Below are 25,000 nucleotides of genomic sequence, written 5' to 3'. Positions count from 1 at the left end.
CCGTAAACAAAAAATACAACGCTCTTCGCTTCCGCCCTTCGCTCTGACTGAATTGGGAGAAATAATGCGCATAAGAAATCGAATTACGTACCGTAATGGCGGTCAGCTCGTAACGCGCTCAGCTCCGCTCGTCTCACATCGGCCACGCCTACGCAACAAAGCGTTCTGTGATTGGATGCCGGAAAGCGTGCTGCCGGACAGTCGTCACTGTCCGGAAGTTCGCAAATCGCAGTTAGGATGAATCGTTTTAATTTAATCGCAGTTTGAATTCGTTTTAAAACATAGTTTAACGGCAACATAGTTTTCCAACGTGAAATAAATGAATACGCTGTCAAATGTGCCGTCCGAGGCAGAGTCTGATCGCCACGTTCGGCACACGTGATAGCTCGCTGCTCTCTGATTGGTTGAAGCGTTTTTTGGACATAGCTCGGTAAGTAATTGTCCGATTAATATGAAACCTTGAAAAGGCACATCCTCGGGTCCCCAGCAATATACCTGGCAAGTTTCAAGTATATCGGACCCGTGGTTGTCGAGAAACAGCGGTCACAGACACACAGACACACAGACACACAGACACACAGACACACAGACACACAGACAGACACACAGAGATTGCTGGAATTATAGATAAGATTATTCTGATTCCATGAAAATTTGTTGGCGACCTACAGGTCACACCTTTCATCGTAGGAATTTGAAACTTTGACCATGTATGGGATACCATCTGACTTGATGCATATCCTAATTATGACGTCATAGGTAACGTTTTGTGGCGGCCATATTGGATTTAGTGAAAATCTTAAAAACCTATCTCCTCCTTCATTTTTCGACCTATTGAGTTGAACCTTGGCACACATATAGTACACCCCAAGGCGAAGAACGCTCTTTTCTCCGATTTTTCATTTTTGGCTTAATTAGTCTACGGCGCGCCAATTAAAAAAGTGCTGACTCTGCATTTATTTTATTTAATTAATATTGTGATGCCATGAATTTTGTATCGAACTGCAGGCCAAACTGTTGGTCAGATGAACTTGATACCTTGACCAATTATAGTATGTCACTTGATTGGATGCATATCCTAATTATGACGTCATAGGTCACGTGACATGGCGGCCATATTGGATTTTTTGAAAACGTTTAAAATGCATCCCCACTTTCATTTTTCGACCGATTGAGTTGAAACTTTGACCACTTATGGTACGGCATGTGATTGTATACATATCATAAATATGACGTCATAGGTCACGTGACATGGCGGCCATATTGCATTTTTTGGCAACCGTTAAAATGCATGCCTGCCTTCATTTTTCGATCGATTGAGTTGAAACTTTGAACAATCGGATCTGGGCTGTCGTTGTCAACGACTCTGGCATGCACCCGTCCAATCAGGATGGAGCGGTACGGTCCCCGGATCATCACTGCCCGCAGTTTTAATTAGTATTAATATTGTTTTGTAATAACATTAACAATATTGGATCATCATTAATTTTGTTATTAAAAGCTTCTTTTGAAAAACGCCAAGATAAATCTTCTTCTTTGGAAAAACACCACGATAAAGCTAACTTAACATTGATATACACCTCAACACGCAATGCCATTGACGGCAATGGCGGGGAAAACCTGCTCGGGCGAGAAAACCCCCTTGGGGAGGGGGCCAAATGAATATGCTACAACCTTCATTATGTAACCCTTGGTCATCCTGTCAAGTTTGGTTGAGATTGGATAAGTAACGACGGAATGTATTGACGTCAAAAAATCATCAGACAGACGGACAGACCCAAATGGCGTATTTTAGGATGATGATGATTTTCCCTTTGTATGTATACTCTAGATAGCTCATCGTGCAGACGGAAGCTAACAGAACATAGAATTGTTATCGATGAGCATATCGATTGAAATCGTGCAAAAGTAAATAAGAACATTGTGACTGTCTACAGTCTACAACAACATCAGCCCTCTAATCAGTACATAAAACACGGCATCGTGCATGCATTTATTTAGTTTAGAACTGATCGCCGTCCAACTACCATCTTTAACTGTTCACAATATAGGAACCACCTTTTGAGGCCATTTTTCCCCACAGAGCAGGGGTTGGCCTTTTTCGGGCACCATGGCCCCCTTTTTGAAGCAATGTTTTACGCCGCCAACCTTCCCGCCGCCAAACCTGTTAGTCGCCTCTTGCGACACACAGGGTATTACGCCAACCTTCCTCCCGGATCCTCTTCCTGCCGCCAACCCTGTTAGTCGCCTCTTGCGACACACAGGGTATTACCAGTGAACTGGCACTCAATTTGCCGACCACGGAATGATGATAGGTTGAGTGATGATGCAATGATGACCCCCCTGGTGTTATTTCAGCGATCAACCTGGATTCGGACCCAGGATCCTAGGATCCCAAGCCAGCACTCTAACTGCTAAGCCAACACCAGGCTTAACTGTTCACAATATGACGAGCAATAATTCTCCAAATGTTTGAGCAAGTTCTGAAGCTAAGATTGTTTTGATGACTGCGTCAAATGTGGCGAGTGACCTCGAAGGTGACCGTTTGCGGCCAATTTTGATTATCGACAGGTCACACAGAAAGAGGTTGAGAAGCGTAGGCCATTGCTAGCGGCAGCAGGGGAAACTGGTGCCAGCCTGACGGCTCTGCTAAAAGGCCAAGAGAATTCTGTGGATGACAAGCTGAGTCTTCTCAACAGCAATTGGATTGCCGTGACGTCACGCACAGAAGAGTGGCATCGACTGCTGCAGGTATCTTCACCTTTCCTCTCCATCTTTTACCTTACCTTTCCAAGAAGGTGTGATCACGATACTTCCGGCAACGGTTGACAATGCAAAAGGAGTTTGAAAACTCCCGTGAGCAAATGCACATTTCCCTTTTGTGTTGCAATTTTTTTCTACTGGTCTTTGAAGATCCCTTCTTATGATGGTGAATTATCTGATCTGGCATGTCACGTGATCCACATTTTGTCTCGTGAATGTTTTGTTTTCCCTTAGGATTACCAGACGCAGATGACGCAGTTTGACCAGAATATCGCCGACATCACCACTTGGATCTACCACTCGCAGGTTTTGCTGGATGACGCAGAAAAGCTCCCAATGCATGAGCGCGAAAATGTGTACAAAGTGAGTTGAAGCAGTAGTTGTGAGTCTGTGAACACAACACGACACATGCAGTCACATCATACTCGCGCCGCTTCATGACTGCCCCTTGACGTGACCCCAGGAGCTCTTCTTTCACTTTTGTAGGTCGAACAGTCAAAATGAACTACACATGTCAGTACACACACATGCATAAATAATAAAACACATGGACATTATGGTGGCCGATTGTTGAGGACATTGGGCCGGTATGCCAAAGGTTATTGGTGAAAATTGGGCCTATGGTGGCATTATTACCCTGCGCTCGCGAAGCGAAAAGCAGGGTTAAGCATTCGGTGCGTACGTGCGTGCGTAAGTGTCTGCATTTATAAAATTCATTTTCTCGGCAACCATTGATGGTCCGATTGGCACGAAATTTTACCATCGGAGTGCCTCCACCTGTAGAATTTTTTTTATTTATAATTATGACGTCATAGGTCACGTGGTACAGGCGCCATCTTGGAAAAATCGAAAAATGTTGTACCTCTATATCTCTGAAACTGCTCCATGGAAAAAAATTGAAACATGGTTCATTGTAAAGAACTCCCCATGTGGAATAAGATATGTTAATTATGATGTCATAGGTACCTTATTTATGACGTCATAATTTGACAAGTACAACGCTTGAATCGATCAGTATGAATTATTTTTTCTCTGCAATTCTTGGTCTGATTGACACAAAATTTTCACCACAGGAGCACCTCCTCCTGTAGAATATTTTAATGATAATTATGATGTAATAACATGATGTAATAATACAATAACAGATAACATGGTACAGGCACCATCTTGGAAAAACTGAAAAACGTTACACCTCTATATCTCCATAACCGCTCCATGGAAAAAAATTGAAATGTGGCTCATTGTAAAGAACTCTGCATGGGGAATAGGTGTTGCTAATGATGTCGTCATTGGTGTCGTAATTATGACGTCATAATTTGACATGGAAAATTCTTAGTCTGATCAGTTTTTAATTTATTGAGCGTGATCTATGCAACCATTATATTAGAGAATATAAATTTATGATGTAATCGCTCACGTGGTTTGGCAGCCATATTGGATCAAATTTTTAAAAACGTTCAAAAACAGAAGAGTTGGCTCACACCAAGTTGACTGTACAGGGTAAGTATTCTAAAAAATACCATTTAGGTGCCTCCGCTACCGATGGTATGCGGAGGTTATGTTTTCACCCCTATCTGTCTGTTTGTCTCTCTGTGATGAGGATATCTCAAAAAGGTTATGGATGGCATTTAGCGAAATTTAGTGGACGGGCTGCGTAGGTGACAAAAACAAGCCAATTCGATTTTGGTTCAGGTTCAGATGCAGAATCCGGCCTATCAGTGGGATACAAAACAAAAACTGTTCAACCTGGCGGAGGTATGCACTCCACCAAATGTCGTTCTAGTTCTAGTTCAGGACTTGGATTCTCAGCCTTAGAAACTGAGCTAATCTTTGGATTCCATTGTGCTCAAGAACCCAGATGACTCGCGAATGACGTCAACAAAGTGAGTAATCCGTCTGCAGAGCACGGTCTCGTGTGCAAGTCATGCCAATCGACACACCATTGTCGACTCTTTAAAACGCCCTCAGAAGCACCTTTGGATAGGGGTTAAGATACTGCATATTGAAGGCAGCACCATCCCAAATCTCCTCCTTACCGTGGAATTTAATCGAATCGAATCATGCTTGCAAACGCACATAATTAAAGGCCTGCCACCAAAGTTATTATGTTTGTCCCCACTGGATACACCAGCTTGGCGAATCTTTTAATTTAGCCCGTCTGTAATAATCTGCTCCCCAAATTACTGTGCGTATTATCTACTTTCTTCTTTTAATTTGCAAAGCCCTTGGCAAGTGTGACACAATATTATGCGATAAACTCGATCAAATGTGCTCCCTAATCTCTGAACTCTCAAAGTCCTTCAGCTTGTCCTTGCACTGCCGGGAGTACGAGGAATGTGATTATTACCGCAATGACCGCCGGAGACGATGATAGTCGTTGATCTTTTTTGTTCATTACAAAAATAAACTCCTTTTGGTGTTCTCACTGTGTGACATCACGACATCTGTAATATCTTCAAATACCAATCAGATTTGACGAGAATATTTGGAAGTGATGTTTACAGCCAAAGCAGTTGGCTATTGGGTCGACGACAAGGACCATCCATTCAACATTGGAACTGCAAAGGTAAATGCAAAGGTGTCCAGAAAGGAATTTGACAACGCTGAAACATTACAACAGAAGGCGTTAACAAATGCGCCCGGAATAGAATCCGAGCTCTTCATTGCAATTCAAACGTTGATGGTTTTTTTGGTTTTTTTTTTTTCAGCTTGGCCACATTCGAGGATTTTATGGTTTTTTGGGGGTTTTTTTTTTCAGCTTGGCCACATTCGAGGATTTTATGGTTTTTTTGGTTTGTTTTTTTTCCGCTTGGCCATTCGAGGATTTTATGGTTTTTTGGGGGTTTTTTTTTTCAGCTTGGCCACATTCGAGGATTTTATGGTTTTTTTGGTTTGTTTTTTTTCCGCTTGGCCACATTGGAGGATTTTATGTTTTTTGGGTTTTTTTTTTTTCAGCTTGGCCACATTCGAGGATTTTATGGTTTTTTGGGGGTTTTTTTTTTCAGCTTGGCCACATTCGAGGATTTTATGGTTTTTTTGGTTTGTTTTTTTTCCGCTTGGCCACATTGGAGGATTTTATGTTTTTTGGGTTTTTTTATTTTTTCAGCTTGGCCACATTCGAGGATTTTATGGTTTTTTGGGGGGTTTTTTTTCAGCTTGGCCACATTCGAGGATTTTATGGTTTTTTGGGGGTTTTTTTTTTCAGCTTGGCCACATTCGAGGATTTTATGGTTTTTTTGGTTTGTTTTTTTTCCGCTTGGCCACATTGGAGGATTTTATGTTTTTTGGGTTTTTTAAATTTTTTCAGCTTGGCCACATTCGAGGATTTTATGGTTTTTTGGGGTTTTTTTTTTCAGCTTGGCCACATTCGAGGATTTTATGGTTTTTTGGGGTTTTTTTTTTTCAGCTTGGCCACATTCGAGGATTTTATGGTTTTTTTGGTTTGTTTTTTTTTCGCTTGGCCACATTGGAGGATTTTATGTTTTTTGGGTTTTTTATATTTTTTCAGCTTGGCCACATTCGAGGATTTTATGGTTTTTGGGGGGTTTTTTTTTTCAGCTTGGCCACATTCGAGGATTTTATGTTTTTTTGGTTTGTTTTTTTTCAGCTTGGCCACATTCGAGGATTTTATGGTTTTTGGGGGGTTTTTTTTTCCGCTTGGCCACATTGGAGGATTTTATGTTTTTTGGGTTTTTTAAATTTTTTCAGCTTGGCCACATTCGAGGATTTTATGTTTTTGGGGGGGGGGTTTTTTTCAGCTTGGCCACATTCGAGGATTTTATGTTTTTTTGGTTTGTTTTTTTTCAGCTTGGCCACATTCGAGGATTTTATGTTTTTTTTTTTTGTTTTTTTTTCAGCTTGGCCACATTCGAGGATTTTATGGTTTTTTGGGGGTTTTTTTTTTCCAGATTGGCCACATTCGAGGATTTTATGGGTTTTTTTGGTTTTTTTTTTTTCCAGCTTGTCCACATTCGAGGATTTTATGGTTTTTTTGGTTTGTTTTTTTCAGCTTGGCCACATTCGAGGATTTTATGGTTTTTTTGGTTTGTTTTTTCCAGCTTGGCCACATTCGAGGATATTATGGTTTTTTTCAGCTTGGCCACATTCGAGGATTTTATGGTTTTTTTGGTTTGTTTTTTCCAACTTGTCCACATTCGAGGATTTTATGGTTTTTTTGGTTTGTTTTTTCCAACTTGTCCACATTCGAGGATTTTATGTTTTTTTTTTTTTTGTTTGTTTTTCAGCTTGGCCACATTCGAGGATTTTATGGTTTTTTTGGTTTGTTTTTTTTCAGCTTGGCCACATTTGAGGATTTTATGGTTTTTTTGGTTGTTTGTTTTTTCCAGCTTGGCCACATTCGAGGATCTGATGGTTTTTTGGGGGTGTTTTTTCAGCTTGGCCACATGAGGATTTGATGGTTTTTTGGGGGTTTTTTTTTTTCAACTTGGCCACATGCGAGGATTTGATGGTTTTTGGGGGGGGGGTTCTTTCAACTTGGCCACATGCGAGGATTTGATGGGGTTTTTGTTTGTTTTTTCAGCTTGGCCACATGCGAGGATTTGATGGGGTTTTTTCTCAGCTTGGCCACATTCGAGGATTTTATGGTTTTTTTGGTTTTTTTTTTTTCCAGCTTGTCCACATTCGAGGATTTGATGGTTTTTTGGGGGATGGCGGGGGGGGGGGGGGGTTCAGCTGGGTCACATGCGAGGATTTGATGGGTTTTTTTTTCAGCTTGGCCACATGCGAGGATTTGATGGTTTTTGGGGGGGGGGGGGTTCAACTTGGCCACATGTGAGGATTTGATGTTGTTTTTTCAGCTTGGCCACATTCGAGGATTTGATGGTTTTTTGGGGGTGTTTTTCAGCTTGGCCACATTCGAGTATTTGATGGTTTTTTTTTTTTTTTTTTTTCATTTTGGCCACATGAGGATTTGATTGTTTTTTGGGGGGGGGGGGTTCAGCTTGGCTACATATGAGGATTTGATGGTTTTTTTGGTTTTTTTTTTTTTTTGCTTGGCCACATGTGAGGATTTGATAGTTTTTTTTGGGGGGGGGGGGGGGTTAGGATTTGATGGAGTTTTTTCGTTTGTTTTTTCAGCTTGGCCACATGCGAGGATTTCATGGGGTTTTTTGGGTTTGTTTTTTTCCAGCTTGTCCACATTCGAGGATTTGATGGTTTTTTGGGGGATGGTGGGGGGGGGGGGGGGGTTCAGCTGGGTCACATGCGAGGATTTGATGGGTTTTTTTTTCAGCTTGGCCACATGCGAGGATTTGATGGTTTTGGGGTGGGGGGGGCGGTTCAACTTGGCCACATGCGAGGATTTGATGTTGTTTTTTCAGCTTGGCCACATTTGAGGATTTGATGGTTTTTTGGGGGTGTTTTTCAGCTTGGCCACATTCGAGTATTTGATGGTATTTTTGGTTGTTTTTTTTTTCATCTTGGCCACATGTGAGGCTTTAATTGTTTTTTTGGGGGGGGGGGGGGTTCAGCTTGGCCACATATGAGGATTTGATGGTTTTTTTGGTTGTTTTTTTTTTTTGCTTGGCCACATGTGAGGATTTGATAGTTTTTTGGGGGGGGGGGGGGGGTTTCAGCTTGGCCACATGCGAGGATTTGATGGTTTTTTAGGGGGGGTTTTTTCAACTTGGCCACATGCGAGGATTTTATGGTTTTTTGGGGGGTTTTTTTTCAGCTTGGCCACATTCGAGGATTTTATGGTTTTTTGGGGGTTTTTTTTTTCAGCTTGGCCACACTCGAGGATTTTATGGTTTTTTTGGTTTGTTTTTTTTCCGCTTGGCCACATTGGAGGATTTTATGTTTTTTGGGTTTTTTAAATTTTTTCAGCTTGGCCACATTCGAGGATTTTATGGTTTTTTGGGGTTTTTTTTTTTCAGCTTGGCCACATTCGAGGATTTTATGGTTTTTTGGGGTTTTTTTTTTTTCAGCTTGGCCACATTCGAGGATTTTATGGTTTTTTTGGTTTGTTTTTTTTTCGCTTGGCCACATTGGAGGATTTTATGTTTTTTGGGTTTTTTATATTTTTTCAGCTTGGCCACATTCGAGGATTTTATGGTTTTTGGGGGGTTTTTTTTTTCAGCTTGGCCACATTCGAGGATTTTATGTTTTTTTGGTTTGTTTTTTTTCAGCTTGGCCACATTCGAGGATTTTATGGTTTTTGGGGGGTTTTTTTTTCCGCTTGGCCACATTGGAGGATTTTATGTTTTTTGGGTTTTTTTAATTTTTTCAGCTTGGCCACATTCGAGGATTTTATGTTTTTGGGGGGGGGGTTTTTTTCAGCTTGGCCACATTCGAGGATTTTATGTTTTTTTGGTTTGTTTTTTTTCAGCTTGGCCACATTCGAGGATTTTATGTTTTTTTTTTTTTGTTTTTTTTTCAGCTTGGCCACATTCGAGGATTTTATGGTTTTTTGGGGGTTTTTTTTTTTCCAGATTGGCCACATTCGAGGATTTTATGGGTTTTTTTTGGTTTTTTTTTTTTCCAGCTTGTCCACATTCGAGGATTTTATGGTTTTTTTGGTTTGTTTTTTTCAGCTTGGCCACATTCGAGGATTTTATGGTTTTTTTGGTTTGTTTTTTCCAGCTTGGCCACATTCGAGGATATTATGGTTTTTTTCAGCTTGGCCACATTCGAGGATTTTATGGTTTTTTTGGTTTGTTTTTTCCAACTTGTCCACATTCGAGGATTTTATGGTTTTTTTGGTTTGTTTTTTCCAACTTGTCCACATTCGAGGATTTTATGTTTTTTTTTTTTTTGTTTGTTTTTCAGCTTGGCCACATTCGAGGATTTTATGGTTTTTTTGGTTTGTTTTTTTTCAGCTTGGCCACATTTGAGGATTTTATGGTTTTTTTGGTTGTTTGTTTTTTCCAGCTTGGCCACATTCGAGGATCTGATGGTTTTTTGGGGGTGTTTTTTCAGCTTGGCCACATGAGGATTTGATGGTTTTTTGGGGGTTTTTTTTTTTCAACTTGGCCACATGCGAGGATTTGATGGTTTTTGGGGGGGGGGTTCTTTCAACTTGGCCACATGCGAGGATTTGATGGGGTTTTTGTTTGTTTTTTCAGCTTGGCCACATGCGAGGATTTGATGGGGTTTTTTCTCAGCTTGGCCACATTCGAGGATTTTATGGTTTTTTTGGTTTTTTTTTTTTCCAGCTTGTCCACATTCGAGGATTTGATGGTTTTTTGGGGGATGGCGGGGGGGGGGGGGGGTTCAGCTGGGTCACATGCGAGGATTTGATGGGTTTTTTTTTCAGCTTGGCCACATGCGAGGATTTGATGGTTTTTGGGGGGGGGGGGGTTCAACTTGGCCACATGTGAGGATTTGATGTTGTTTTTTCAGCTTGGCCACATTCGAGGATTTGATGGTTTTTTGGGGGTGTTTTTCAGCTTGGCCACATTCGAGTATTTGATGGTTTTTTTTTTTTTTTTTTTTCATTTTGGCCACATGAGGATTTGATTGTTTTTTGGGGGGGGGGGGTTCAGCTTGGCTACATATGAGGATTTGATGGTTTTTTTGGTTTTTTTTTTTTTTTGCTTGGCCACATGTGAGGATTTGATAGTTTTTTTGGGGGGGGGGGGGTTAGGATTTGATGGAGTTTTTTCGTTTGTTTTTTCAGCTTGGCCACATGCGAGGATTTCATGGGGTTTTTTGGGTTTGTTTTTTTCCAGCTTGTCCACATTCGAGGATTTGATGGTTTTTTGGGGGATGGTGGGGGGGGGGGGGGTTCAGCTGGGTCACATGCGAGGATTTGATGGGTTTTTTTTTCAGCTTGGCCACATGCGAGGATTTGATGGTTTTGGGGTGGGGGGGGCGGTTCAACTTGGCCACATGCGAGGATTTGATGTTGTTTTTTCAGCTTGGCCACATTTGAGGATTTGATGGTTTTTTGGGGGTGTTTTTCAGCTTGGCCACATTCGAGTATTTGATGGTATTTTTGGTTGTTTTTTTTTCATCTTGGCCACATGTGAGGCTTTAATTGTTTTTTTTGGGGGGGGGGGGGGTTCAGCTTGGCCACATATGAGGATTTGATGGTTTTTTTGGTTGTTTTTTTTTTTTGCTTGGCCACATGTGAGGATTTGATAGTTTTTTTGGGGGGGGGGGGGTTTCAGCTTGGCCACATGCGAGGATTTGATGGTTTTTTAGGGGGGGTTTTTTCAACTTGGCCACATGCGAGGATTTCATGGTTTTTTGGGGGGGGGTTTTCAACTTCGCCACATGAGAGGATTTGAAGGGGTTGTTTTTGTTTGTTTTTTTCAGCTTGGCCACATGCGAGGATTTGATGGGCTTTTTTTTCAGCTTGGCCACATGCGAGGATTTGATGGGGTTTTTTCTCAGCTTGGCCACATTCGAGGATTTGATGGGCTTTTTTTTCAGCTTGGCCACATGCGAGGATTTGATGGGGTTTTTTTCTCAGCTTGGCCACATTCGAGGATTTTGATGGGTTTTCTGGGGGGGGGGGGGGGGTGAGGGGGGGGGGTTCAACTTGGACACATGCGAGGATTTGATGGGCTTTTTTTATAATAATAATACATTTATTTTATATAGCGCTTTTCAAGAAGCCCAAAGACGCTTTAACAGAGTACAAAAAAAACAAGTGCAAAAAGACAAAAATCAACAGGTAAATAATCAAAGCAAAAGGAAGGAGAAGGAGAAGGAGAAGAGATAGTCAGGGGTTAAATGCTGTGGGTTAAATGTTGAATGCAGTGTTGAACACGTGGGTCTTGAGTGATGTTTTGAATGTGGTGAGTGAGGAGGAGTCTCTGATGGTGTGAGGTAGTGAGTTCCAGAGGGTGGGAGCAGCGATGGAGAAGGCCCTGTCCCCCAAGGATCTGAATTTGGTCCGCATGGGGGGGGGGGGGGTCAGGAGGTTGGTACCAGCAGAGCGGAGGTTGTGGGTGGGAGTGTGTCTGGAGAGGAGGTCAGTCAGGTAGAATGGGGCCAGGTTATGGAGGGCTTTGTAGGTCAAGAGGAGGATTTTGTACTGGATTCTCTGGGGGATGGGGAACCAGTGAAGCTTGTAAAGGACGGGGGTGATGTGGTCACGGGTCCGGGAATGGGTGAGTAGACGGGCAGCGGAGTTCTGAATGTATTGGAGTTTATTGATGATTATTGAGGGTGAACCAAAGAGGAGGCTGTTGCAGTAGTCCAGACGGGAGGTGATGAAGGCGTGGATGAGGGTTTCTGCAGCCGTGGAGGAGAGGGATGGACGGAGACGGGCGATGTCTTTCAGGTGAAAGAAGGCTGTCTTTGTGATCTGTTTAGTGTATTTGTCGAAGGAGAGGGTTTGGTCAAAGATGATGCCAAGATTCCGGATGTGAGGGGAGGTGGATACTGGGAAACCGTCGATGTTGAGGGCAAAGTTATGGGTGGATTTGGTGAGCGTTTTTGGGCCAATGATGATTATTTCAGACTTATCATAGTTAAGTTTGAGGAAGTTGATTTGAAGCCAGGATTTTATTTCAGTGCTGCAATTTGTCAGGATAGAGTGGGTGGCAGTGGAGATGGACTTGGTGGAGATGAAAAGCTGGATGTCATCGGCGAAGCAGTGGAATTGGAGACCATGACGGCGGATTAAGTGACCAAGGGGGGACAGGTACAGGATGAAGAGGAGGGGGGCAAGAACTGAACCTTGGGGGACACCTTGGGGGAGGGGAGCAGTGGGGGATTTGCAGTTATTGATGGAGATGAACTGGCGTCTGTCAGAGAGGTATGATTTGATCCAAGAGAGGGCAGTGCCGGTGATGTTAAAGGTGGTTTCAAGTCGGGTGACGAGGATGGTGTGATTGATGGTGTCAAAGGTGGCGCTGAGGTCGAGGAGGATGAGAATGTTGAGGTTGCCGGCGTCAGAGGAGAGGAGAAGGTCGTTGGTGATTTTGAGGAGAGCAGTTTCAGTACTGTGGTTGGAGCGGAATCCGGATTGGAATGTTTCATACAGGTTATTGGCAGAGAGGTGATGTTTAAGTTGAATGGCTACAGCGCGTTCCAAAACTTTTGACAGAAAGGGTAGGTTGGAGATGGGTCTGAAGTTGTTTAGGGTGTCAGGGTTGAGTCCAGGTTTTTTCAGAATGGGGGTAACAGCAGCAATTTTGAGGGATGGTGGGATGATGCCTGTAGACAGGGAGGAGTTTATTGTTGCAGTGATAAGTGGAGAGAGCAGGAAGGGAGGCCTTGACAAAGCTGGAGGGGATGGGGTCAAGAGTGCAGGTGGCAGTTTTCATTCCTATGAGGAGTTCAGAGAGGTCAGTAGGGGAGACTGGGGAGAACTGAGACAGGGGTTGGCAGGATAAGGGAGGGCAGGTGGTTTGAGGGGGAGCAGGTGCGGTGGTGGTTAAGCTGCTGTAGATGTTGTCAATTTTGCTTTGGAAGAATGAAAGGAAGGAGATGCAGTTGTCTACTGTGAATGACTGGGTGGTGGTGTCCAGGGGGCTGAGGAGTTTGTTTATTGTAGAGAAGAGTGCTTTTGGGTTTCCAGAGCCAGAGTGGATAATTTGAGAGTAGTAGGCGGAGCGGGCGTGGGAGAGGGAATCTTTGTAGTGTTGTAGGTGGTCTTTGTAGGCTTGAGAGTGGATTGTGAGACCTGTTTTATTGCGGAGTCTTTCAAGTTGGCGAGCACAAGTTTTCATCAGGCGGAGTTCAGGGGTAAATCAGGGAGCAGAATGGGTGAAAGAAACTGTTTTGGCTTTTATAGGCGCAAGCTGGTCAAGGCAGGAGGAGAGAGTGTGTTTGTAGTCGTCAGAAGGGGTGTGGAGGTCAACGAAGGGAGAAGTGGACATTTTTTCAGAGAGGGTGGATGAGAATGAGGTAGGTGAAAGAGCATTTAGCTTACGGAAGTTGATAGTGCGATAATGCCTTGGTGCTGGGGTGGGGATGTTGATGGTCCTAGTGATGGCTAAGTGGTCAGAGAGGGTGAGGTCGGAGCCAGAGAGATGGTGCAAAATTAATCCAGTGGAGCAGACAAGGTCCAGAATGTGCCCACGGTTACGGGTAGGAAAGTTGACATGTTGAGTGAGGTTAAAGCAGGTGAGTAAATCAGTGAAGTCAGTGGTTATTGTGGAGTCAGTGGAGTCCATGTGGATATTGAAATCACCGAGGAGGAGGATTGAGGGGGAGAGGGAACATAGCTGGGTCAGAAAGTAGGAGAAGTCAGACAGGAATGATGGGTGTGGTTTGGGAGGGCGGTAGACGACAGCCATGACTGACTGTGTGTGACCAGAGAGTTTAAAAGCCAGGTGTTCAAATGATGGAGCAGATGAGATGGAGATGAGGCTAGTCTTGATGCACTTTCGGTGAATTACGGCAATTCCACCACCTCGGCCCTCCGAGCGTGGTTTATTGATGTAAGAATATCCATTGGGTGTAGTGAGGTTGAGTGAGAAGTAGTCCAGTGGTTGTTGCCAGGTTTCAGTGAGACAGAGAAAGTCCAGTTTATTTTCCAGAATGTAGTCGTTCAGGATGAGGCTTTTGTTGTTGAGGGACCGGGTATTGAACAGGGTGAGCTTGATGTTGCTTTGTACGGTGGGGATGAACTCAGGTGATTTAGCCAGGGTTTGCAGACAGGAGGTGCGATCGTGTGCGTTGCTGTGACCAGGTGCGCTGGGACGATGAGTGGGAGTGCGCTGAGCCGACCAGAGTACGGGAATGAAGTGACCTGTTTGTAAATCAACAAACTTATGACCAGAGCCTCTATGAATGTATCTGGGTCGTCGCAGGAGTCCGTGGGATTTGATTGCAGAGATGCATGATGGGGTGGAGTGAGTATTGAGCAGAAAAAGCCTTGCGGCGGAGTACCTTAGAGCCATGCCAGGCAAGAGCGAAGGGACGAGTAAGAGGCCAAGGTTGAGGAGGACGAGTAGGCCTTGCCGCAGCGGCAAACGACCGCAGCTGCTAATCAAGCAAACCAAGACCACAGCGGCAAACAGCCACAGCCGCAAACAACGGTCGCAAACAACGGGAGCGGGCCTGAGGAAACAGTGGAAGAGCCGGGCAGGCGAAGCCAGGAGCAGAGCCGGGACCGAGCAGAGGGCAGACCCAACGGCCAAAAAGCCGCCACGACCACCAGAAAAGCAAACTATGTACAATGACCCAGTCGGAGAAGCGGCGAACAAGTAACGCCAGCGTCCTCTCCAGACCGGACCGGTTTTTTTTTTCAACTTGGCCACATGCGAGGATTTGATGTTGTTTTTTTGGGGGGTTTTTTTCAGCTTGGCCACATTCGAGGATTTGATGGTTTTTTGGGGGTGTTTTTCATCTTGGCTACATGTGAGGATTTGATTGTTTTTGGGGGGGAGGGGGGAGGGGGGGGGGTTCAGCTTGGCCACATATGAGGATTTGATGGGTTTTTGGGGTTTTTTTTTTTTTGCTTGGCCACATGTGAGGATTTGATAGTTTTTTTTTGGGGGGGGGGGGGTTTCAACTTGGCCACATGCGAGGATTTGATGGTTTTTTGGGGGTTTTTTTTTTCAACTTTGCCACATGAGAGGATTTGATGGGTTTTTTTGGGGGGGGGGGGGGTTCAACTTGGCCACATGTGAGGATTTGATGGGGTTTTTTTTCAGCTTGGCCACATGCGAGGATTTGATGGGGTTTTTTTTGGGGGGGGGGGGGTGGTTTCAACTTGGCCACATGTGAGGATTTGATGGGATTTTTTTTGTTTGTTTTTTTCAGCTTGGCCACATGCGAGGATTTGATGGTTTTTGGGGGGGGGGGGATTTTCAGCTTGGCCACATGTGAGGATTTGATGGGGTTTTTTTCAGCTTGGCCACATGCGAGGATTTGATGGTTTTTGGGGGGGGGGGGGAGGGTTTCAACTTGGCCACATGCGAGGATTTGATGATTTTTTTTGGGGGGGGGGGTTCAACTTGGCCCCATGCGAGGATTTGATGCTTTTTGGGGGGGGGGGTTCAACTTGGCCACATGCAAGGATTTGATGGGGTTTTTTTTCAGCTTGGCCACATGCGAGGATTTGATGGGTTTTTTTTGGGGGGGGGGTGGTTTCAACTTGGCCACATGCGAGGATTTGATGTTTTTTTGGGGGGTTTTTTTCAGCTTGGCCACATTCGAGGATTTGATGGTTTTTTGGGGGTGTTTTTCAGCTTGGTCACATTTGAGCATTTGATGGTATTTTTGGTTGTTTTTTGTTTTTCATCTTGGCCACATGTGAGGATTTGATTGTTTTTGGGGGAGGGGGGGGGTTCAGCTTGGCCACATATGAGGATTTGATGGGTTTTTTGGGTTTTTTTTTTTTTTGCTTGGCCACATGTGAGGATTTGATAGTTTTTTTTTGGGGGGGGGGGGGGTTTCAACTTGGCCACATGCGAGGATTTGATGGTTTTTTTGGGTTTTTTTTTTTTCAACTTTGCCACATGAGAGGATTTGATGGGTTTTTTTTGGGGGGGGGGGGGGGGTTTCAACTTGGCCACATGTGAGGATTTGATGGGATTTTTTTTGTTTGTTTTTTTCAGCTTGGCCACATGCGAGGATTTGATGGTTTTTGGGGGGGGGGGGGATTCAGCTTGGCCACATGCGAGGATTTGATGGGGTTTTTTCAGCTTGGCCACATGCGAGGATTTGATGGTTTTTTTTGGGGGGGGAGGGTTTCAACTTGGCCACATGCGAGGATTTGATGATTTTGGGGGGGGGGGGTTCAACTTGGCCCCATGCGAGGATTTGATGCTTTTTGGGGGGGGGGGTTCAACTTGGCCACATGCGAGGATTTGATGGGGTTTTTTTTCAGCTTGGCCACATGCGAGGATTTGATGGGTTTTTTTTTGGGGGGGGGGGGGTGGTTTCAACTTGGCCACATGCGAGGATTTGATGGGGTTTTTTTTGTTTGTTTTTTTCAGCTTGGCCACATGCGAGGATTTGATGGGGGTTTTTTTCAGCTTGGCCACATGCGAGGATTTGATGGGTTTTTTTTGGGGGGGGGGGGTTCAACTTGGCCACATGCGAGGATTTGATGGGTTTTTTTTGGGGGGGGGGGATTCAGCTTGGCCACATGCGAGGATTTGATGGTGTTTTTTTCAGCTTGGCCACATGCGAGGATTTGATGGTTTTTTTTGGGGGGGGAGGGTTTCAACTTGGCCACATGCGAGGATTTGATGATTTTTGGGGGGGGGGGGGGTTCAACTTGGCCCCATGCGAGGATTTGATGTTGTTTTTTCAGCTTGGCCACATGCGACAATTTGAATTGTAATTATTGCGATTACATCATTATGTCATCTATCAACAAAGGCGAGCTTTTAGTCCGCCACCGACGACAAATTATTCCTCGTTTGTCGCACGTCAGGCTGACTTCCAGACCTAATTAAAAGCTTCCTTATTCTGTAACTGCACTGACCCAGAGGTTCTCCAAAACCAACATTGTGAGCTTTCAATGAGAAATGTAATTATCTCTAAATCCGAGTTCCTTGACAAGGAACTTCAACGCACGAGGAGGAGGCCCTCAGGTCCATCAAGGCTGAGCGATGGTTGTCAACCAATGGCTCTTTGCTCGTGCAGCTCTAGTCTTTGTTTATTCTGAGCATCGACCAATGAAGAAGCACGTACTATTTTATTAGCCTTTGGCACAACTCGGTCGGGGTTTGAGTCACCATTTTCCCAGACTCAAACTATAACGCCACTGAGTCTCGGTCTCAAACCAGACTCGGTGGCATCATGGTTAGAATTTCCTTCCAAAATAATTTTCCAGAATACTGTTCTGGGAATTATTTTGGAAGATCCCAGGGTCTTGGAGTGAGAGTGGAGCTTCTTAAGATAAATTATGGCTCAACAGACTCGATCGACCAGAAAATCAGGTCGGAACGCAAGCTATGGCGAGGATTCACGATCGGCTCAACTAGAATATACACAAAGTGCATCGCAGCAACAGCCACTCCAGCTCGTTACCTCCGCCACCAAAGGTGGATGGAGGTTATGTTTTCACCCCTGTCTGTCTGTTTGTCTGTCTGTCAGTTTGTGAACAAGTTATCTCAAAGAGGTGTGGACGGATTCGGACGAAATTTGGCAGAGATGTAGCGTATGTGACAAGGACGAAATGATTCGATTTTGGTGAAGATCCGGATTTGGATCCGGCTACTAGAATTTTTAAAGTGATTCTTCTCCATTGGGAGATATGGCCAAAATCGATACATAGCAGGATATCTCAAAAAGTTGTGGACAGATTTGGACGAAACTTGGTGGACCGGTTGGGTGTCTGACAAGGACAAATAGATTCGATTTTGGTGAAGATCTGAATATGAATTCGGATATGAGAATTATTTCATTTTTAAGTGATTCTTCACCATGAGGAGATATGGCCAAAAGCGATACATAGCAGGATATCTCAAAAGGTTATGGATGGATTTGGACCAAACTTGTTGGACAGGTTGTGTGTGTGACAAGGAAGAATCCATTCAATTTTGGTGAAGATCTGAATATGGATTCGGATATGAAAATTATTTAATTTTTTTAAACGATTCTTCACCATTGGGAGATAAGGCCAAAATCGATACATATCAGGATATCTCAAAAAGTTATGGATGGATTTGGACCAAACTTGTTGGACAGGTTGTGTGTCTGACACGGACAAACAGATTCCATTTTGGTGAAGATCTGAATATGGATTCGGATATGAGAATTATTTAATTTTTAAGTGATTCTTCACCATTGGGAGATATGGCCAAAATCGATACATATCAGGATATCTCAAAAAGTTATGGATGGATTTGGACCAAACTTGTTGGACAGGTTGTGTGTCTGACACGGACAAACAGATTCCATTTTGGTGAAGATCTGAATATGGATTCGGATATGAGAATTATTTAATTTTTAAGTGATTCTTCACCATTGGGAGATATGGCCAAAATCGATACATATCAGGATATCTCAAAAAGTTATGGATGGATTTGGATCAAACTTGTTGGACAGGTTGTGTGTCTGACACGGAAGAATCGATTCAATTTCAGTGAAGATCCGGATCCGGAACCAGCTAGTAGAATTTTTAGTGATTCTTCACCATTGAATGATATGGCCAAAGGCGAGGGGTATATCAGGGTGTGAAAGACTGGCCCTATGGCGATTTCTGTGATTGATTTTGTTTAAATGTGATTCTGTATTTTGATTTTCTTTGCGGAGGTGTGCTCTCTACCAAGTGCCGTTCTAGTTCTAGTCTGCTTTGCAGAGTATCTTCAAGACATCCTCCTGGAAACCGGGATATTTTTTACATCCTTCCTTTAACAATTTACAAGGTGCTAGACGGCCCGATGAAGGAACCCCACTGATTGGTCATCCTTTTCCTGGTTGATTGAGCGATTCCAAATTCATAAATAAATAAATGTGCCAACACAGGGCCCTGCAATGACATCATTACCTCCTTAGCTGCCTGGGTTGCATCAGGCCATACAATGAAATCAGGCATTTAGAAATTTTATTTTAAAATTATTATTATTATTTTTTTGTATACAAGATCGAGGCTCGTGAAAGAGCGAACATTAATCACACAGAAAGACAAACAGACACATACAACAAATGACATCGGGAGCGGTAGACAAGATGGGGAGAGAGGGGGAAGGACACAAACAAAACATTTGAGAGCAGGGACCGAGAGACATGGAGACATCGAGAGATCTGTGGGAGGGAGAGGGCTTTGGGGGGGAGGCATGTGAAGGGGGGGGGGGGGGTGGGAGAGGTATAAACATATGGACACTGCCAGGACTTCCAGGAAGGAAGTTGGAATTTTAAACAAGGTGGATCTGGGGTGAATTAGTGGGGGTAGAAAAGATCAAGGTTTTGGATGGGGGAAGATAAGAGATGGTGGTGAACAGCTGTTTTAAAGACCTGGAGGGAGGAGTGTGATTGAAGGGAGTGTGGGAGTTTGTTCCAGAGGCGGGAGAAAAGAGGAATGAAAGAGTGAAGGTGAGCAGAGAGCCGAGATTTCGGCAGTTTAACCATCAGAGGGTTGCTGGCAGATCTTGTGCGACCTGTAGGAATATTTGGGGGACAGAGCACAGAGAGAGCTGGGGGAGCAAGGCCGGAGAGGAGTCGGTAGAAGACAGAAAGACCACCTACCTGCCTGCGGTGAGTGAGTGAAAGGCCCTCAGAGATAGCTTCATCGCGGGAGATTCCAATGATTTTGAAAGCTTTGGATTCAACAGCGTGAAGCCGAGCAAGGTGTGAGGCAGGAGCACCAGCCCATAGGGGAGAACAGTATTCCATTGAGCTGCGGATGAAAGCCTTGTATGTGGTGAGGAGGAAGGACTTCGCACGACGGAGGATGCCCAGTCGGCGACTGGCTTTGGAGGCCAGCTTGGAAATGTGGTTTTCCCAAGAAAGATCATGGCAGATAGTGAGACCCAAAAGCTTGAGCGACAGAACTTCTTGGAGAGGATTGTTGAGAAAGTAGATGGGAGGGTTGTCCAGTCGATCTTTTTGGAGAGACATAGTAAGAGAGTGAGATTTGTCAGGATTGAAAGACATGTTCCACTTGTTTGACCAGTCTGTGATTTTGTCCAGGTCTTCAGAGAGTGAGGAGGCTGCAGACTGCCGATCTGAGGGAAGAGGAATGGAGCGGCAGAGAGTGGAGTCATCAGCAAAGAGATAGAGAGGATTTTCCAGAGAGTCGGAGAGATCATTGATAAAGACCAGAAAAAGCACAGGTCCCAGCACACTGCCTTGGGGAACTCCAGCCTGAACAGGAAGGGGAGATGAGAGAAATCCATTCAGGGCCATACGTTGACTACGACCAGAGAGGAAGTCCGCAAGCCATGCATGGAGATTTCCATGGATACCATAGGAGGAGAGTTTGGTGAGCAGAGCTGGGTGCCAGACCGTATCGAAGGCACGTTATATGTCAAGGGAGACAGCTCTGATTTCCTGTTTGGCATTGAGGACCTCCATCCATTGTTGAGACAGCAGAAGCAGCATGTCCAGAGTAGAGTGACCTGGGGTGAAACCAAATTGATGATCAGAGATCAAGCCATTGGAGAAGAGGAAAGATTTCATATCCGAAGCAATGATGGATTCCATGACTTTGCTGATAATTGGGAGCAGGCTGATTGGTCTGTAGTTGCAAGGATCTGTTTTTGCACCTTTTTTGTGTAAAGCGGTAATGTTAGCTGATTTCCAGGATGCTGGCAGATGACCTTGAGCAAAAGATAGGGTGAAAAGAACAGAGAGAGGGTGAGACAGAGCGGCAGAGCAGGATTTTAGGACCCGTGGGCTGATGCCGTCTGGTCCAGTTGCAGAATCAGAGTCGAGGTTTGACAAAAACTCCTCCACCTTGTCAGGAGAGAAGGACACAGAGTCCAGGAGCAGTTGGGTTCGACTGGGAAAGGTGGGAACAGAGAGAGATGGGTTTGGGACTAAGGATTTTGAGGCAAACACAGAGTTGAGGCATTCGGCTTTGTCACGTGCGATGTCAACTGTGTGGCCATTTGAGGGGATGGAGGGGGAACAAACACCAGAAACGGATTTGACCAGATGCCACCAGGATTTGGAGGAAGGAGACAGGTTTGAGAGTTCATTCTTGAGTGAGGAGAGATAGTGCTTCCTGGCACTCCTGAGGGTAGACACACACTTGTTCCGAGCTTGGTGGAAGGAACTGAGATTGCCTTCAGTTGGATTAGCCTTCCAAGAGGCAAAGGCAAGTTGTTTCAGGGCAACTGCCTCACCACAAGATTCAGTGTACCATGGACGGGAGGAAGGGTAAGACAACTGAAGGCGAGATGGGATAAATCTGTGCATGAGAGAGAACAGTTTGCTTTGGAAGAATTCCCAGGAAGAATTGATGTCAGAGGCAGTGGAGATGGGAGACCAATCCAGACGATTGATGGCTGCTTGAAGACCGTCCCAGTCGGCCTGAGTGAAATGCCAGACTCGTCGGCGCTGAGGAGGCTCTCTGAGAATGGCCAGAGAGATGTCCACTTTGACAAGCACATGATCAGAAGAACCGATTGGAGCAGAAGAAGAGCAGCAGACATTAGCAGGGAAGTTTGTCATTACCAAGTCTAGAAGAGAAGATACTCCATTGGCTGAGATCCGGGTCGGGAAATTGACAGATTGTGTCAATCCCAGTGAGTCACAGAAGTCCTTTGCTGAGGTGCCATGACTGGTGAGAGAGGAACCCACACCCAACCAGGTGGCATGATGACAGTTGAAGTCACCACATATGAGGAAGAGAGAGTTGGGATGAGTGGATAGAAGTTGGTCCATGTTGTCAGACAGTGAAATATAGATGGAGTCATCACTGTTTGGGGGACGGTACAGAACACATATGAACAAAAGGTGGGAGCGGAGAGGAAGCCGTAGCCAGAGGTACTCCTGGGGGTGAGGAGGAAAGAGGGCAGTGCAAGGAGAGTGAGGAAGAGAGTTTTTGATAAAGATAGCCACCCCACCACCAGGCCGAGGCTCAGGTCTATCATACCGGAGGAGGGAGTAACCAGGAAGAGATATTAAGGAATCAGAGACATCTTGAAGGAGGAAAGTCTCTGTTAAGTCAGATCAAGTCTGGATTGTCAGAAGCAACCTGTATGGAGAGATCAGTCAGGTTTGAGCGAAGGCCCCGGATGTTTGAGGTCCATACCGTTAATGAAGAGAGAGGGGGAGCATCGGGTACAGGACAGGGGAGGGGAGGAGTAGGGTAAGATGAAGGATGAGAGGGGGAGGTAGGGAGAGCAGTTGATAGTGTGTCAGATATTGCAGAAGAGTTCCAAGAAAGGGAAGGATGAGGAGGATGAAAGGTTTGATGGTGAAGGGATGAGGCACAGTGAGGGGTTGTTTGAGGGGGGGCAGAGGAAAGTAGAAGGTTTGGGGGGGTGGAGGTATGAGATAGAAGGGAGACGAAGTGGGGAGGAGGCAGCTTGGAGGAGGAGGGGGGAGGAGGGAGAATTGGAGAGGAATGGTATGGGGGGAGAATTGAATGGGAGGGGTTGGGGGGGAGTTTTGAAGGGGAGGAGTGAGGGGGGAGTTTAGGAGGGGAGGGGCAAGGGGGGAGTTTAGGAGGGGAGGGGGAAGTTTAGAAGTGGAGGGGCAAGGGGGGAGTTTAGGAGTGTAGGGGCAAGGGGGGGGATTTGGAGGGGAGGGGCAAGGGGGGAGTTTATGAGGGGAAGGGCAAGGGGGGAGTTCAGGAGTGGAGGGGCAAGGGGGGGGATTTGGAGGGGAGGGGCAAGGGGGGAGTTTAGGAGGGGAAGGGCAAGGGGGGAGTTCAGGAGTGGAGGGGCAAGGGGGGAGTTTAAGAGTGTAGGTGCAAGGGGGGGGATTTGGATGGGAGGGGCAAGAGGGGAGTTTAGGATGTGGATGATTAATGAAAGACGAACATTGATAACAAATTGGGTTTGTTGTGATTTTCAAGTTAGCAATCCGATTCAGAACGATGGAGGAGGGATGGAATGAATGTGAATTTAGACCATGTAGTGAGGGAGACGTATAAGATATTGAATTTCTTTTTTTTGAAGTGGAATGAGTTGGAGAGGAAATTGAGAAAAGCCTTTTAAATAGGAAGAAAAACAGCGTGTTGTAATATACCACTGAATAAAACACAGAAGGGGAAAGGTTAAACATATTTAAATAATATTTAAACAGAACTGTGAACAATCTTATATGCACAAAATACCAACGGGGGAGAGCCGAGAGGGACCACCACGAGTCACGTGAACAGGGCAAACGGTGGATGGCAAGGAGATAATGGGGGCGGGGCGAACAGCACACCTGGACAGAAAATACAGGGTGAGACAACAGTACACGTGGAGAAAGGAAAATAAATGTTTTTGGGTTTTTTTTTGGGATGTTTTTTTTTTGGGGGGGAGGGGGGGGGGGATTTAGAACGTTAGACAGAGTATTATGTTCGGGGTAGAAGGGAAAAAACCAAGAGCCAAGCAAAACACGCTTAAGTTAACAAAACACCGACGGGGGTACAACTACAAGGCCGCACACGAGGAGCAGAACACGATTAATTAATTACGAGTTACAGGAAATTCAAACCAAAACTAACTATAATCAAACAATAACGCATGGACGATAAAATAACGAGTTGAAATTTGACAATCTATCTGGGGAAATGGGGGAGAAACACGTGGTCGAAGAACGAACGAACGAATAAGAATGAATAAACGAATGAGCACAGAGAAGGTAGTCTTTTTTTTTTTTTTTGAGTTGAGATTTACATAAGGAAGTAGGCTATGGGGTGAAAAGACTGGGAAAACAGAGAACGAAAGTTATTGGATCACAAATGACGGACCGCTGAGAGAAAAACAAAGCCTCAAGGTTGTACAGTGTACACTGTACAAGGCCTCAAGACACGACACGAATTAACACGATTTTCAATGCAGGTATGAAAGATTTGCACCGAAAATCTTCGTCGGGACAATATACGTACATACACCATAAAAGAAATACAGTTATAACGAAAATACAAATGGGAACAATTACTTAACTTCGATTTCGATGGAGAGCGTGTAGAGCTGCGAATAAACGAACCCTCGCCAGCAAGACCGGAAACGGAAGTCCCACATTTCCAGTCATATTTTCATTGTTGTTGTTGTTGTTGTTGTTGTTGTTGTTGTTGTTGTTGTGCCTGTTTTGTATCGCAAAATCAGCATTCGATTTTAAAAAATGGAGGCCATTTTGTTTGCCTTAGCCATTCTTAACTTGTCCTTTCGCACACGCTCACTTTGTAGGCCACCCTCGTGTCTTTTTGCTATTTCACAGAAAGCCTCGCGGAGAAAAAAAAAGAAGCATGACCTCAATCTGCTTGGATCTGGAATCAATCAAGTCACGTGGTGATCGTTTGTGACCCTGATGTGATTTAATTCCGCTTTTAAATCTTCAACGGTGGCAACTGGGATTGCCAAATTTTCCCATCTCAATGGGATGGAAATTTCCATCATTACTTATGTTATTCCAACGCTTTAGTTTCTCGAGTGCTGAACATGGCTCACGTCCGATCACGTCGCTCTTATTGCCGGACAAGATATCGTCGCCATCATCTCTTCTCCTGTCTTGTTCCTCTTTCCCCATAATTCCAGTTTTGAAGCTCATTCTTTTGTTGCTGGCTTCATTTATTTCATTCTATCCTATTATAATCTATCTGTGGGATATTGATATATTGCGTCTTGTGACGTGTGAAGCTCTTGTATGTTCTAAATGTCTTTTGTGCAATGAGCAATGTTTAAATTAAAAAATCTACTCAGATTATGTAAAGGTTGTGTGTCTTTGAGACTTCATCGTCTTGTCTTTGCCCTCAATT

The 25,000-nt window shown here is 44.6% G+C and overlaps 1 protein-coding gene across 10 annotated transcripts in view; it reads left to right on the top strand.

The window, feature by feature from the left end:
• LOC137439963 (dystrophin) overlaps nt 1-25,000 on the top strand; it is a 1,283,433-nt gene that overhangs the window by 534,205 nt on the left and 724,228 nt on the right. For all 10 annotated transcript variants that reach the window (XM_078768445.1, XM_078768443.1, XM_078768444.1 and 7 more), the window contains 2 exons: nt 2,572-2,751; nt 2,998-3,126. In XM_078768445.1, coding sequence (XP_078624571.1) covers nt 2,572-2,751; nt 2,998-3,126 — 309 coding nt within the window. The remainder of the gene's footprint in view (nt 1-2,571; nt 2,752-2,997; nt 3,127-25,000) is intronic.

Source organism: Myxine glutinosa, chromosome 14 (assembly GCF_964187855.1).
Source record: "Myxine glutinosa chromosome 14, kmMyxGlut1.1, whole genome shotgun sequence".
Classification (NCBI taxonomy): Eukaryota; Metazoa; Chordata; class Myxini; order Myxiniformes; family Myxinidae; genus Myxine; species Myxine glutinosa.
Note: the sequence above shows the minus strand (reverse complement) of the source record. Positions and strands in the feature narration are given on the sequence as shown.